We start from the raw sequence: 13,545 nt of genomic DNA, 5'->3' as shown, positions 1-13,545 counted from the left end.
TGATCAAACAGTGGAATAAAATGAAGACCCAGAGCACCCTCATTTTCCCAGAGGATTCTTTTTTTTTTGCAGTGATTTTCACCTGGAATATTGCAGCTCCCATCACTACACCTCATGCAGATTCAAATGTGGCTGAAAAAGCCATTTTAGTAAGTGATGCAACATGCTGCCAGTAACTCTGAGTAGCACTTGCACAGTTGCTTCTGGTAAATACCTGGCTCCACTTTTTCTATCCTCATAATGTGCCAAAGACTCTTTCTTGTTATGCTTTTTGCATTAGGGCAACTAATTCCTAAAATAATTTAGATTATATATTCATAGAATATTATATATGCAATAACAATACAAATGGCAATTAACCCATCTAAGCAAAGTAGTTATCAGTTGACCAGATAAACATATTGCAAATAGCAAAGATTATAATTTCAATATTTGGATTCACAGGAAAATTATTTACCAGCAGTTTCTTACCTCTAATGATCATTGCATTTGCAGAAGACCCATTCTTTTCTTGTTGAGCAGACAATAAAGGTAATTGGAATTACTCATGTAAATCAAATGGAGAAGAAAAGCAAACCCAAATGCCCACTCTGAAGACACATGGTGTGACAATGCTGTCAGGCCATTGGGAGCAGCTCCTTCCCCTGGAACACAATCACATCTGCTCTCTGCAGACTAATGTGCCATAGCAGGCAATTCAGTGCTACATAAACTCATCCTCAACATGCACTGTGAAACCTCTCATTCAAACCTGTACAATTATTCCCACAACACTGCTTAGTGTTCTCATCATTATTGCTGACATCCTGTGAATACTGGAAAGACAAATAAATATCAGCAATAGCTGACACAGAACTGCCAAATGAAGTAAAACCTGCCAAAGGAAGGCAGGTTCCTCCATCTTTTTTTCCCAGTTTTCCTTTTACCACTTTAAGCAATCCTTCATAAAATGCTCATAATGTCATCCTGGCTTCCTACATGGGTTCCATAGTGAGAAGTAAATCCAAACATTGATCCCTATAGATTTTATTTTCAGGCAATCTCTTCACAAAGATCCAACAGCCAATTCTGCCCCGACAGGTCTACCACCTTGTTCCAGAACAATTCCTGTCTGCAGAAAGTGAAACTTGCAATCTTTCTCCTGTAAATGCTCTCTACCTTCTTGATTACTGTGCCTAGTGTTACTATTCAACCTGTCAGTCAGACCTGTCATCTTCACATCATCTCTAGCCAATATTATTCTAAGTTCACTGCAAGACTTTGCTAAATCATACTAGTAATTTCCACCAGTCTTAACTTCACTAAAATACAGCATTTCGTGTCCAGCATCAAAGCCTAAATTCATGTCCAAATTCTATCTCCTGTCTCCTTTTCTTGCTCACTACAATACTGCTGTGATCAGTATTTTTTATTTACCAAGAGTAATTTTGATCCTATCACCCCTTTTTCTGTGTGTCCTCTGTTTCAGTATACTTTCACACACACACACACACACACACACTGATCAATCAGTCTTGACAGTGCTTCAGATGTTACTGTGCCAAGACCACTGCCAGCTGCAGTGGCTGGTCTGACCTTAGAGATTGCTTGGGGGTTTTCCAGCTGTCTGCTGTCTCCTGGACTCACAGCTGCTTGGAATGAGCAAGGAAAGAAAGTGATCTGCACTTTTCTCCTGCCTCCATGCAGTATGGACCAGCAGTATGGACCCCTCCCCACAAAGCCTGCTCTCATATGCCTGAACAATGCATCAAGCAAGACAGCAGAATTTCCCTGCTGAAAATACTGGGGTTTTTTGTCTCACATGTCAGTTCTGCTATAGCATATTGGTCATATGAGATTTAGTCTTTAAAAAAAGAGAAAACTCTTTTATCTGGGACAGTTTAAAGTAGTTCTTGATTATAAAAACAACAGAAAAATTGAAAATTCCTCAGGCTGGGATGGTATGGCTATCATTTATTGTATTCTAGATTTATTAATTAACATAAAGAGGCTTCATAAAGAAGCTGGGATTCACTGAATGCTCAAAAGATACTTTTTCAACTTTTAAGCTCTGTTTCAGTCATTTAATTTGACACTGAATTAGAGTTCTTAAAAAACCTAAAATTCTTAAAATTCTGCTCTGATTTCCAGTATAAGCCATACTATTTGAGTAGAAACCTTTCCTCTGAAATGATTCCTACATTTAGTACCTACAGTTTCTTATGATTCTTTTATTGGAAGTGGAGAGAGATGTTGGTTAATTGTGCTGTATTAGTAAATGTCTCGTGTTAAAAATTGTTCACTTGATTTGAAAGGAAAGACTTTGTGATTATCCAAAATCTGGTACTGACTGAATCACTGAAATAAGAGTGGTTAATATATATAAAATTTTGATGATTGCCTTGCTGGGACTTGTCAATGTTAATGAAATATTTAGATGAACCTTCAGCTCTTGCCCTTATTTTGCAATGTGTTCAGACTGAGCTGTCGACCAGTTGAATGCAAGTTGGTTACCCTGGCCTTTAGCAGAATTTCAGAGAACAAATGCCCTCAAGTCTGTATTCAGAGCTGAACATTGTTGAGCAAGGTAAGAGGATCCAGCTCCAAATTATTTCTGCCACACGTGGCATAAAATAAAAATTAAGAGGTTGTAAATAGGCAAATTCCAATTTCCCTTCCATAAAAGGAAAAACCGGAGCAGGGGACAGATGAAATCAAAGTTAATGATTAATGGGCAAAGAATTTCTTGCAAAGCATTGCTAATTCTTTCCTTTTCCCATCTCTTGGCAGAAATTAGCAGAACTCTCATTCAAAGAAACAAAAAATGAGAAGTTTGCAACTTTCATTTTTATTGCTTTCTTGTATCATCATCTCAGCAAATACATATGAAGGAAAGAAAAAAGGTAATATACTATTAAATATAAATACTGATCATTAACTTTTAAAAAATGTTTGTGCTATAAAAATTTAGTTGTGTTGACTGTCTGATCATTAGGATGTTGGGTTTGTGTGCTATATTCCTAAAATATGGCATTTATACCTGTCTGTATTTATTGGAAAATGTAGTTGCTCATAATTACCAGAAATGTTTCCCAGGGGAACCCATACATGTTGAGGCTACAGAATTAAGGTAATTTGACCTTTAACAAAGCTTCTGATTAAGCTAATTTTAAAATGTATTAATTTGAAAGTATTCACTGAATTGATAATGTTATAATCTTCTTGAGGTGGAATTATTTTGTGTGACAGATTTAGTCTCCTACTCTGAATCAAATGTGTTTAAGCTTTCATTTGCTGAGTTGCCTAATGCAGTGGATTTCATCTCAAGTGGATGAATATCTTTGAGTGAAAGAGCTACACCTGCAGTAGGTTTTGTTGAAGGGTCTTTATCACTGGCATGGCTGCACAAGCATTTCCCAGGCATTTGTGACGCTGCACGTTCTGTCAGTATCTGTGTGACTGTTGAGCAAGACAGGACATCAAACAACTGCATTTCTTAAAACCTCTCTGATGTGATTGACAAAGACAGTGCCATGTTTGACCTCATTATTGATGTGTACAAAGCAAGCACTAGTTTTCCTTCTTATCTAACTGCATTTCTAATACTCTAAGTCTGGAGGGGAGAAATGAAGTTTTCCTCTTGGCTGGAAATAAAACAAGATATGCACATTCACAGCAGTATGGCCCCTTACAGCAGCTGTGTTTTGTATTTTTGTTAATTCATATTAATAGTTTTAGAAACCATTTGCTACACAAATGCTTTATATAAAATATATTGATTTCAATCTACAGGAGGCAGGACCACCTTTCTTTGATCCTGCACATTAAATTTCCCCTTGGGTATAACTTTGAACAATATAAAATCTCTGAATTAAAACTGTGAGAAACTTCAATTAATGCCATAACTTGTCCTGGTTTACCAGACAAGGCCTGCACATCCTTCACAGTCACTGAACTTTAGAAAGCTATTTAGAAAAGTTGACCAATTCTGTATTTTTGAGAGAACCTAAAATAAGAGCTCAAACTTTAGTTTGAGGCTTCTCCCATCACCTTTGCTCAGATCTATTCAGATTCCACACTGTGTGTGGTCAAAGTTTAGCTCCCAGAGATACACAAGGCAGAGAGAGGAAGTCACTGTCCCCCTGTTCTTTCACAGCCACAGGTCCTGCCTCATGCAGCTCACATTCCCTCACCCCCACGACCTGTGGCACCATTTGTAGCAAGGTCAGTCCCTCACTCTCTCCATCCCCTTTCCCCTCATGACCTAGGACTCCAGTATCATGGACTTCACTTGTTTGCTCATTGCTTCTTACTTGTGGGGCACAAACAATAGGTCACATGTCATATTGGCACTTGCAGATATGCCAACTCATGGTATGTTGAGGCAAGAGACTGATTTCAGAAGCCAAGAAGGTTTATTTCTAAAAATGCAAAAAAATCTACTGTATTTTCTTCTAGAGGCTCCCTACAGCCTAACTAGATTGGCTATAGGGGGTAGGTACCAGGCTACAGACCTTGGTATTCCATTATGCTAAGACCTTCATCCCTTGTCACTTTTAAATCAGTCCAATTCCAATTCCAGCTGCCCATGTGCATTAATATTTCTGCATCTTTCACTCCCTTGGTATCCTGCTCCAATCCAACCTCAGCCACAGCAGCCTTGGCCAGAACATAATGTAATCCCCAGTTCTCAAACCTTGCCTTATTTCTGTACCCATTTGCCGTGTCAGCCAAGCTCTGCTTGTTCTGGGAGTGCTGGCTGTACCTGGTAACCTCAGGGACTCATTTTCCTTATTCCACTTCTCAGTGAGGCAGATTCATTTGCCACAATGGCAGATGCAAGTGACAGTAAGGCATCACCTCACACTAAGGAAGGGAGCAAAGCTTTTAGCTCTGTATAAGAGACCTTTTAATGCTGTCAGGTGGAGACAGCTTTCCATGAGCATTGAATCTATTTTACCTGGAAATCCTTCCACCTTGGAGCTCACTTGTTCTTGTTTTAGCAGGAACTGCAGCATAGAACAGCACAACTATCAGGAGTGCAAAGCCTCCTCAGGGATAAGTGTCTGGTACATAATTCTAGCACAAGCAATTACCTATGAAAGAACCATTCTCTCACTGTGTAAAAGTCCTACTCATTCATTTGTAACCAGAAAATAAACAACTGCTTCAATTTCTTTTTTTCTGTACCATTGCATCCACCTACACAGTAAAAGAAATCACATCACAAAATCAGAACTTATAGAAATTAGACTGCAGCAGGTAAATCAATTTGGATGAGTGTTTGTAAATATCTTTGATCAAGTTATGTACACAAATATATATTGTAGGTTCTTATTTTATACTTAATTATAGTAGAATAAGATGGAGTGCATTACCAAGCAAAAACAACACCAAATTTAAAACACACACAGGGTTATTCTTAAAAAAAACCACAGAGGGTTTCTGAAATGCCATGGTTTTCTTGTGCATTTATACAGCAGGAAAGAGGTTTGGCATTTTTGCCAAAGGTTCATTATGTAAAAGCAGAATCCCAGAATGAGAAATATGCACCTAAAAATAATATCCCTGAAACTAAGCCAAGATGATTCTTTCTACAAGCATGTGAAAAATACATAAGCTCTTATTTATTTTGATTCTTCTCCTGTAAACATAAAAGTAGGTGGGAATATTTTCCATTATTCCACTTCCTTGTGCAGAGCAGAGTTATACAGTAGCTGACATGAAAATGCATGCTGTTGAGCTAGCACTTTTTACCTGACAGTCTCACAGCTGGCATTTGAGCTGCACATTTTTTGTCCAAAAGAGAAGGTAACATCTCAGTTGTCATCCAGTTCTGCTATGTTTTAAGTGCTGTCATCACCTTAGTATTACACACTGGCCATAGGAATGGACTGTACAAAAATCTGAATAGCTGTTGTGTTTTCTTCATTCCCCAAATGGATTACAGATGCAAGAGATGATTGGTGTAGCAAATATATATCAAAGTCTATATAAAATTCCTCAACAAAATGCAGTGTGTGGGGTATACCCTATCAGATCCAAAAAACTACCAAAAGAATAATTTCCACCTCTTTATAGCTGAAAAACCATTAAAACACAAAAAAGCATAGAAAATTCAAAAGCCATTTAAACTGTAGAGATAGAGAACTAAAGTTAGCAGATAGAAACAAGTCTAAAAACTATCAGTATTTCTTATTTACCTCAATGGATATATTGATCACCTCTGAAGTTTAAATTCACATCACTTCCAGGTAGATCACTTAAACAGGGATTCAGAAGCTAAATTTTGTGACATACAAAAATAATGGTCTAAGAAGTCCTGGAATTTGGAAGTTCAGATACCAGTTACACTAATGATCTATGTTATGATATTCTCAGGAGAAGTCCTGCAAAACTATTTGCTGCCATTTCCTGACTGTGTTTAGGATTTGCACTGCTCCCAAGAGTCTTAGAATTCTACCAAAATGTCTATGATCTAAACCAGTTATTTTTCCTTCTGTCACCTGGGAAAAACCTATGAATATAATTTCAGATATAAATTATCACTAGAGGATGTAAAATATAAATATAGTTTAGCTAACAGAAGGCCCTTTGCTTTTTCATGAAAAGAGACAATAACAGGAACCCAAGTGAGAAAGGAACTATCCATGCACAAAACCACTTTCAATATTTCTACTAAAGCAAGTGACTGAACATCTTAACGAGGAGCTTAAATTCACCAGTGGATTGCAATTTGTATGACTTGAGCATTACATTCTTCAGACTATTGCTGCCTGAATAGTGCTTGCATATGACACTAGAGAAACCTGAACATACAGAACAGCTCTTGGTAATGTGGCACTGCAATGTAACTGCTTAACTGATTGTCTTCCTTCTTCTCAAACTAGAGAAGGATAGGATTAGTTTTAAACACAAATTTGAAGTTCCAATGGAAAAGAAGTGTCAATAAAAACATACTGCATCAAGCTCTGGGATCCTCAGCACAGGGAAGATGTGGACCTGTTAGAGTGGGTCCAGGGCCACAGAGATGATCAGAGGGCTGGAGCATCTCCCCTGTGAAGGCAGGCTGAGAGAGTTGGAGTTGTTTAGCCTGGAGAGAGCTCCAGAGAAACTTCATTGCAGCCTTTCAGTACCTTAAGAGGGCTTATAAAATGGAGGGAGAGGAACTTTCTATATGGGCAGATAGTGACAGGACAAAGGGCAGTGGTTTTAAACTGAAAGAGGGTACTTTTACATTAGACAGTAGGAATAAATCCTTTACTCGGAGCATGGTGAGGCACTGAAAGAGGTTTTTTAGTTAAGTTGATCCTTGGAAGAGTTCAAGACCAGGCTGGATGGGGCCCTGAGCAGTCTGACCTCTGAGGGCCATCCCTGACCATGGCAGGAAGGCTGGAACTAGATAATCTTTAAGCTCCCTTCCAGCTCCAACCATTCTATGACTCATTACTAAAGAGAGCACTTCTCTTTTCTTATTATTTTGTGGTTCACTCTAGGTGTATATTACACATTTCCTTTTAGAAAACCTAGTTATGCCAAGTCTGTGTGAACTTCAGGGTTATTAATAGGGTTGCATCAACAGCAGTGCAACAGTGATGATGTAAGTCCTGCCACCATATGGTCCCCTTGAGTGGCCTTAGCACAGTGACCTTTTTTCCTCTGTTAGAGGGAGCTCAGAGTCTGCTTGCTGAAGCTGAGTTGGACTCCTTACACAGAGGAATAGCTTGGCAGCAGGGGGGTGGGCCAGCAGCCACTTCCAAGCAGCATGATTAAGATTTCCTGGCAGCATGAGCAATAACTGGCAAAAGAGACAGAAGGGACCATCTATCTGCACATGCCAAGACTGGGTGATAAAGTTCACTGCTTTGGCCATTGGCCAAATGTGAATTATGACTCTTGCAAAAAATGGTTTAATGTCTATGCTCCAAGTTAAAATGACCTCTTTCACACTCTGTACCCTTTCTTCTATAAAAATATACTGGTTTTAAAGTTATATTACTATGATACCTTTCTTGTTTGTTCCTTTCAATATTTAAAAATTGCTACAGTTGCTAATATCCTCAGAAAGCATTAACTGCATAGGATTGCACACCCTTCCACATACCCATTATAATCAGCCAACAAAAGCTTTTGATGGTGCTGAAATGCTTCTAAAACAAGATGGTTGCACAAACAGGAGTTGTTGGCTAAAATTACAGAAATTCTCTGGTTTGCTTGCCCAGTCTAGTAAAATCTTTTGAATCTTTTATCAATAATACAGTTTATATTTGGGTTCCTATTTGGCCTCCAGAATTCCTGGTGTTGCTCCAAGTACAACAAATAACAAAAAAAGAGATGTAGAAATATTGAATATGAGGAAACAAGGTATTGACACACATAATTCTCTCTGGAATTAAACAAACATGTCCAATCTGAAAACCCAAATTTCATGAGACAAACCTTTGAACTTCTGCTGTTTTGAAATGTTTGATCCAAAAAGCATTTTCTAATTTTTATATTACTTACAGAGGGAGGCACTGAACCATGGAGGAGATGGTGACAGAGCAAGTCCAAGGACAAAAATAAAAACATACACATATGTTTGATTTGGCTTTGTGTCTGGAATTGAAAAGCTGCCCTAAAATTCTGCTATACTGGCATGCTGTCCTATATCTTAATGCTACCATTGGAAACCATTAGATAGAAACACCACTGAGAGGAAATTTTTCATTTGAAAATCTTGTCTATATTAGATCACTTGTGCTCTACTTTATGCATCTCAGGCTCAAAGTAATCTATAGTGTCAGAGTGAAGAATTTACTTACTGTTTCAAGCACCACTCTTCTCCCTTTCAGCAGCCCTGGGTCAGAAGGGATGTTGGAGGACATCAATTAAGGTTTAACTCCATGTTTGCCAACCTGCATTTCCAAAAGAGTCACTCAAATTAGAGATTCTGTCAAACTGGGGTGGCAGTGCTGTGTATGTGTGTTCCTTAGTTGCACTAATATATATATACATATATATATGTATTAGTGCATATATATGTATATACTATATAAAAATTATATATAGTATATGATTATATAGTATATATAACTATATACTATATAAAATATATATAGTATATATTTTTTAATTTAATATATATATATATACTATCAAAATACATTCTAATTTATTTACCAGGCAAATCACTGTATAATCACTGTAAAATAATCACTGTCCAGGTAATTATCATGTCTTGAGACTAAAATTTGTCCAGAACCTACCTTTGACTAGAATTCTATGAGTTGTTATAAAAATACAAATAATTAAAATTATGTGGACTTTCTGACAAAAAAGGTGTTAAAAAATTATATACATAGTGAAGAGGCTAGTATTTTGGTTTGTTACATTTCCATTTTTTTTTTTGTGTTGTAGTGAAATAGTACTGCTTGTTTTCATATTTATGTCACTTGTACTTTTGACTTAGGATGACAGTACACATGCCTTCAAGGTTTGCTTTTTAGGGTTTGACTCTAGGAAGGGAAGGGAGATGGAAGAAGCTCTGATTTTCTTTCTGAGGAGGAAATGGTTAGGCAACAATTATTCACTACAAAAAAAATATTTTGAGTGGTATTATCCAGGTAATACCACTCAAGAGAGAGCTTACTTCACTAGAGAGCTTACAATCTTCAAAATATTGTTTTAAAAGTTTAATTTTTTGTAAGAATCTTGGATACTTTTTAAAACCTTATCATTATTTTCAGAAAGACATGAGAGCTACTGCTTTTCTGAAACTGATTACTGTTTACTGAAGCAGAATATTACTTTCAGTGCCTGAAATGTGAGGAAGAAATAACAATATGAATTAGCAGTGCTCTTAGGACATGAGGACATGAATTAGCCTTCAGTGGCTAAGTCATTTATTGTGCCAAATACATCTCTGTAAACTATTCATCTTTCTTACTGAATTACATTACATAAAAATGCCCCAAAACCTTCTAGGGGTATTGAATCAAGTCCTTGGTATCCACTTGAACTCCTTCTTGATGTCTCATCCTAGACTCCAGTCCCTATTAATGCTTCAATATCACTCTTGTGGGAGTCACTAGCACCTTCATGACCTTTCAAATATCTGAACAATTTCTTAACTGATCCTGACTAAAATAGCTTGTCTATGACAACATAAAAATTGCCACCTACACCACAGTGCTTAGCTAAACTACAAGGAAACCTGACAGCCCTAATTGCATTTAATGTGTTTATGCAAATGAGAGTAACAGGATGAAGCATGACCCAGAGCAGAGGTTCACCCTCAAGAACAGGACTTTCACACACTACATCTGTGCAGGATTCCCCAAATCTGCTTTTCAAGTTAAGGACCAGCTGCAACCAGGAGACAATTAGAGTCTTCTCTTAACACTTGAAAGTAACTCCAAAGCAGTTTCTGTATATTTTCAAGAAACAGAGCAAATGGAGGCAACTGTTACTGGATGAAAGTTAATTCTCTGCCCTGCTCTACTGTCAGTACAGAAATGAGCAGAGTGGACTGTAGAATTAGTGGAATAAAAGGAAGAAAGAAGGGAATGGAGAATACTCAAATATTAAAAACACAGCTACCAGCATGAAGCATTAGTGAGTGGATCTCTGCAGCACTAGAAACTGCACAGAAAGCCAGCTGGCACATCATCTGAAAATCTACTGTGGTCTCTATCCATCATGCTTACCTTCTGCTTAACCAGGAATAGAAAGCAGAGCTTGTTCTTTTAATTGGGAACAGGTTTTTTGCAAGGAACACCATAAATCATTGTTTTCTTAGTAGATGACATCAAATGGTCATGAAAGCTGAAGTACTAATGAGGTGTTTTGACCAGAAATCCCAATAAAGCTCTGGAAAGGTTCCCACACTAAACATTTCAGTGAGCAGCACTGAAGTTACTTCTGCTTTTCATTGACCCCTACAATGCAATTCAGTCAGTTCTCCTCCAGCTGGGCAGTGAGAGCCTCGTTGTCCCCAGGCTCCACAGCTGCTCTGTGCTCTGCCATGGGACAGTTGGAGAGGAATTTTTGAACATTCCTTCTCCCAAAACCATCTCTGGAATTTTAGTAAATTCATAGGATTTAGACCTTGGATTAGTATTTCTCTTATGATCCCATGCCCCTTTCTATCTTTCTATTCTAGGTTATGAAAATTGTGTATATTCATTAAAAATGTTCTACTTTACAGAACATTAAGTGCTAGTCAATTAATTCCACTGATGATAACTGCTTGGCTTTAAGATGTCTCTTGCTATTCATTTCAATAAAATGTTATTCCCCTGAATACCATCAAAGAGCTGATATTTATGGGCCTACCAAAAATATTTAAATTATTAGTTATTTTCCATCTATGAAGTATCAATGCTATTCCTACACTGGCTTTAGAAAAAAATCACTTTGGATACTTTGAATATGATAATCCTGATGTGCAGGAGGAAACCAAATTTCAGACATCTGCTCAGGGCCTGGGTGCTCTGAGCTGAGAAGGATTTCTCACAGTACAGGCATCAGAGCAGCACTTAGCACCCTGCAAACCCAGCACTCCATTGCTTCTGATCTCCCTTTCAGACACTCTGGACCAAGTCCAGGGCAATCCAAACAGATGAATCTTGTGTCTATAACAAGTGATTGAAGGATCTTTTACAGCTCCTCTGTAATCCACTCTGTCACAATTTGGCTACTGGCTACCTGTGTTTCTGTTTTTCAAAGTCAGCAGAGGCACAAAACTAAACTGCTGTACTGCAGAACACTCTGGATCCCAGAACCTCCGGATGGAAGGTGCTTGTTTCTCATGTCTCTTCATTTCAGTGAAATGTGGTAGCTTTCCCCTCAGACTTTCTGTGAGCTGACACTGCCTTGGTCGTGTATTGCACTCTCTGGGATGGTGTGGGTAGCTGGAAAATGTAGTAAACCAGTATTTTCCCTCTTGCTGTGCAGCACGTTAGTCCCTCAATACACTTCTGTGTTCCTGACTAAGGTTAATTGGCTGCAATAAGGCAATCAAATGTGAATATTCTTTGCTCTTTGATTTCTAAGATACTCTTTAACAGTGATCAAAATGACACTAAAGACATTCTGCACCTTTGCAGCTCTGGGGAAAAGCAAGGTGTCAAACACTTGACTTTCTGTGCTTTGTACTTCACCAGTGTGCAGTGATGGCAGACACCTTAATGTAAAGGGAAGGACTGGAGTTCCTGACCCTTGTGGTGGCATCCACAGCTTCAGCTCTGGCCACTGCTGCCCACAGGGCTCCCAGGAGACCAGCACAGCTCCCTGCAGCCACACAGTGATCCACAATTCCTCTTGCAGCCAGTCAGCTTGCAAACTGATCCAGCTGAAAAACAAGCCTATTTTTTCTTGGTCATCCCACCTTTTTAGCTGGATAAGCTCCCTGATCTTGTTCACTCTGCAATTGGGGACCAGTTGTGCTGGGGCAGTGATGGGACCACAGGAGGTCAGGAGTGGGTGGGTGGCAGCAGGGTAGGGAACAAGTCTGCTTAGAGTTGCTTGGGCAGCACTGAAGCCAAATGTTTAGTTAGGAACTATACACTGAGTCACATTTTGTTAACTTAAAATTTTTATTCTCAATTTAATAAATAAATAAATCTGCTACCTTAACACTGTTTCCATCATCCAGTTATGCCTCTATTGGTATTTTTAAGACCCTTTCCTCTCCTTGAATTTGACTGATTTTCAAAAATCACTTTAGCAAAAGAAAGTCAGAAAACCCCTTAATTTATCATTCCAGCTCATAAAGTAATTCACTTTCTGGCTAGTGTTAATAAAATATATATATTAGAAAGGTCTAGGGCAATATCCCTGAAAATACAATTGTTTTCTGCACCATCAGCAACCTATTATCCAGATGAAATAAAAATTTCATACTTTGGAGCTTTGCACTTGCTCAAACTACTGCTTTCATTTTCCTCAGACCCTCCATACATATTCAGCAGAGTAACAACAGAGAAAGTACCAAAATTGGACAGACAAGGTTTAATTTTGAAGAATCCAATTCCTAATCTAATGCTTTCCTGTTACTATTTCTAGTTTTAATAAGGCTATTTAGACTACAAGAGAAATCCCTTTAGTAATGGAATTCTGGTGTAGTATTTTTGGGAGGTGTCTTTGCCTTTTTTTCCTCTTGATTCCCCCACACCACCCACTTCTTTTTTATTCACACACAAGCACTCACTTGGTAATTGAGCATGATCACTAAACACAGAAACATGTAGGCATGAGTGTCCCTAATCAGACTCACACAGAAACAAAATCTCTGTCCTTCAAGGACAGGGCAATTTCTGTCAGGCATTTGAAAGCCAAGGCAGGTCATTGAAGTTATTATTAGCACTAATTAGCACTCCCACAAGCTGTTGAATTCTTCACCTGCAGCCAAAGGGCACTCAATATGGTGCAGAATTTGCTCTCATCTTTGAAAGCATCAGAGAACTTGCTCCTCTTTAGAAACACCAGACTGCTCTATTGCATGTGAATAGGCCTTTGATGAAATTGTATCTGATCCATGTACCAATTTACCTACAGAAGGAGAGATATGATGAAACTGTTCCA

At 38.2% G+C, this 13,545-nt stretch overlaps 1 protein-coding gene across 2 annotated transcripts in view; it reads left to right on the top strand.

Annotated features, from left to right (window-relative positions):
• Positions 1–13,545, top strand: part of LIPC (lipase C, hepatic type) — a 66,442-nt gene that overhangs the window by 13,453 nt on the left and 39,444 nt on the right. Inside the window, exons 1-2 of one of the 2 annotated variants that reach the window (XM_063169587.1) lie at positions 2,469–2,566; positions 2,770–2,882. In XM_063169587.1, coding sequence (XP_063025657.1) covers positions 2,804–2,882 — 79 coding nt within the window. In that variant the 5' untranslated portion in view covers positions 2,469–2,566; positions 2,770–2,803. Of the gene's footprint in view, positions 1–2,468; positions 2,567–2,769; positions 2,883–13,545 lie in introns of those variants that run through there. The other variant, XM_063169588.1, reaches the window with a different exon arrangement.

This window comes from Melospiza melodia, chromosome 15 (genome assembly GCF_035770615.1).
Source record: "Melospiza melodia melodia isolate bMelMel2 chromosome 15, bMelMel2.pri, whole genome shotgun sequence".
Lineage (NCBI taxonomy): Eukaryota > Metazoa > Chordata > Aves > Passeriformes > Passerellidae > Melospiza > Melospiza melodia.
This window is presented reverse-complemented; position numbering and strand designations above follow the sequence as displayed.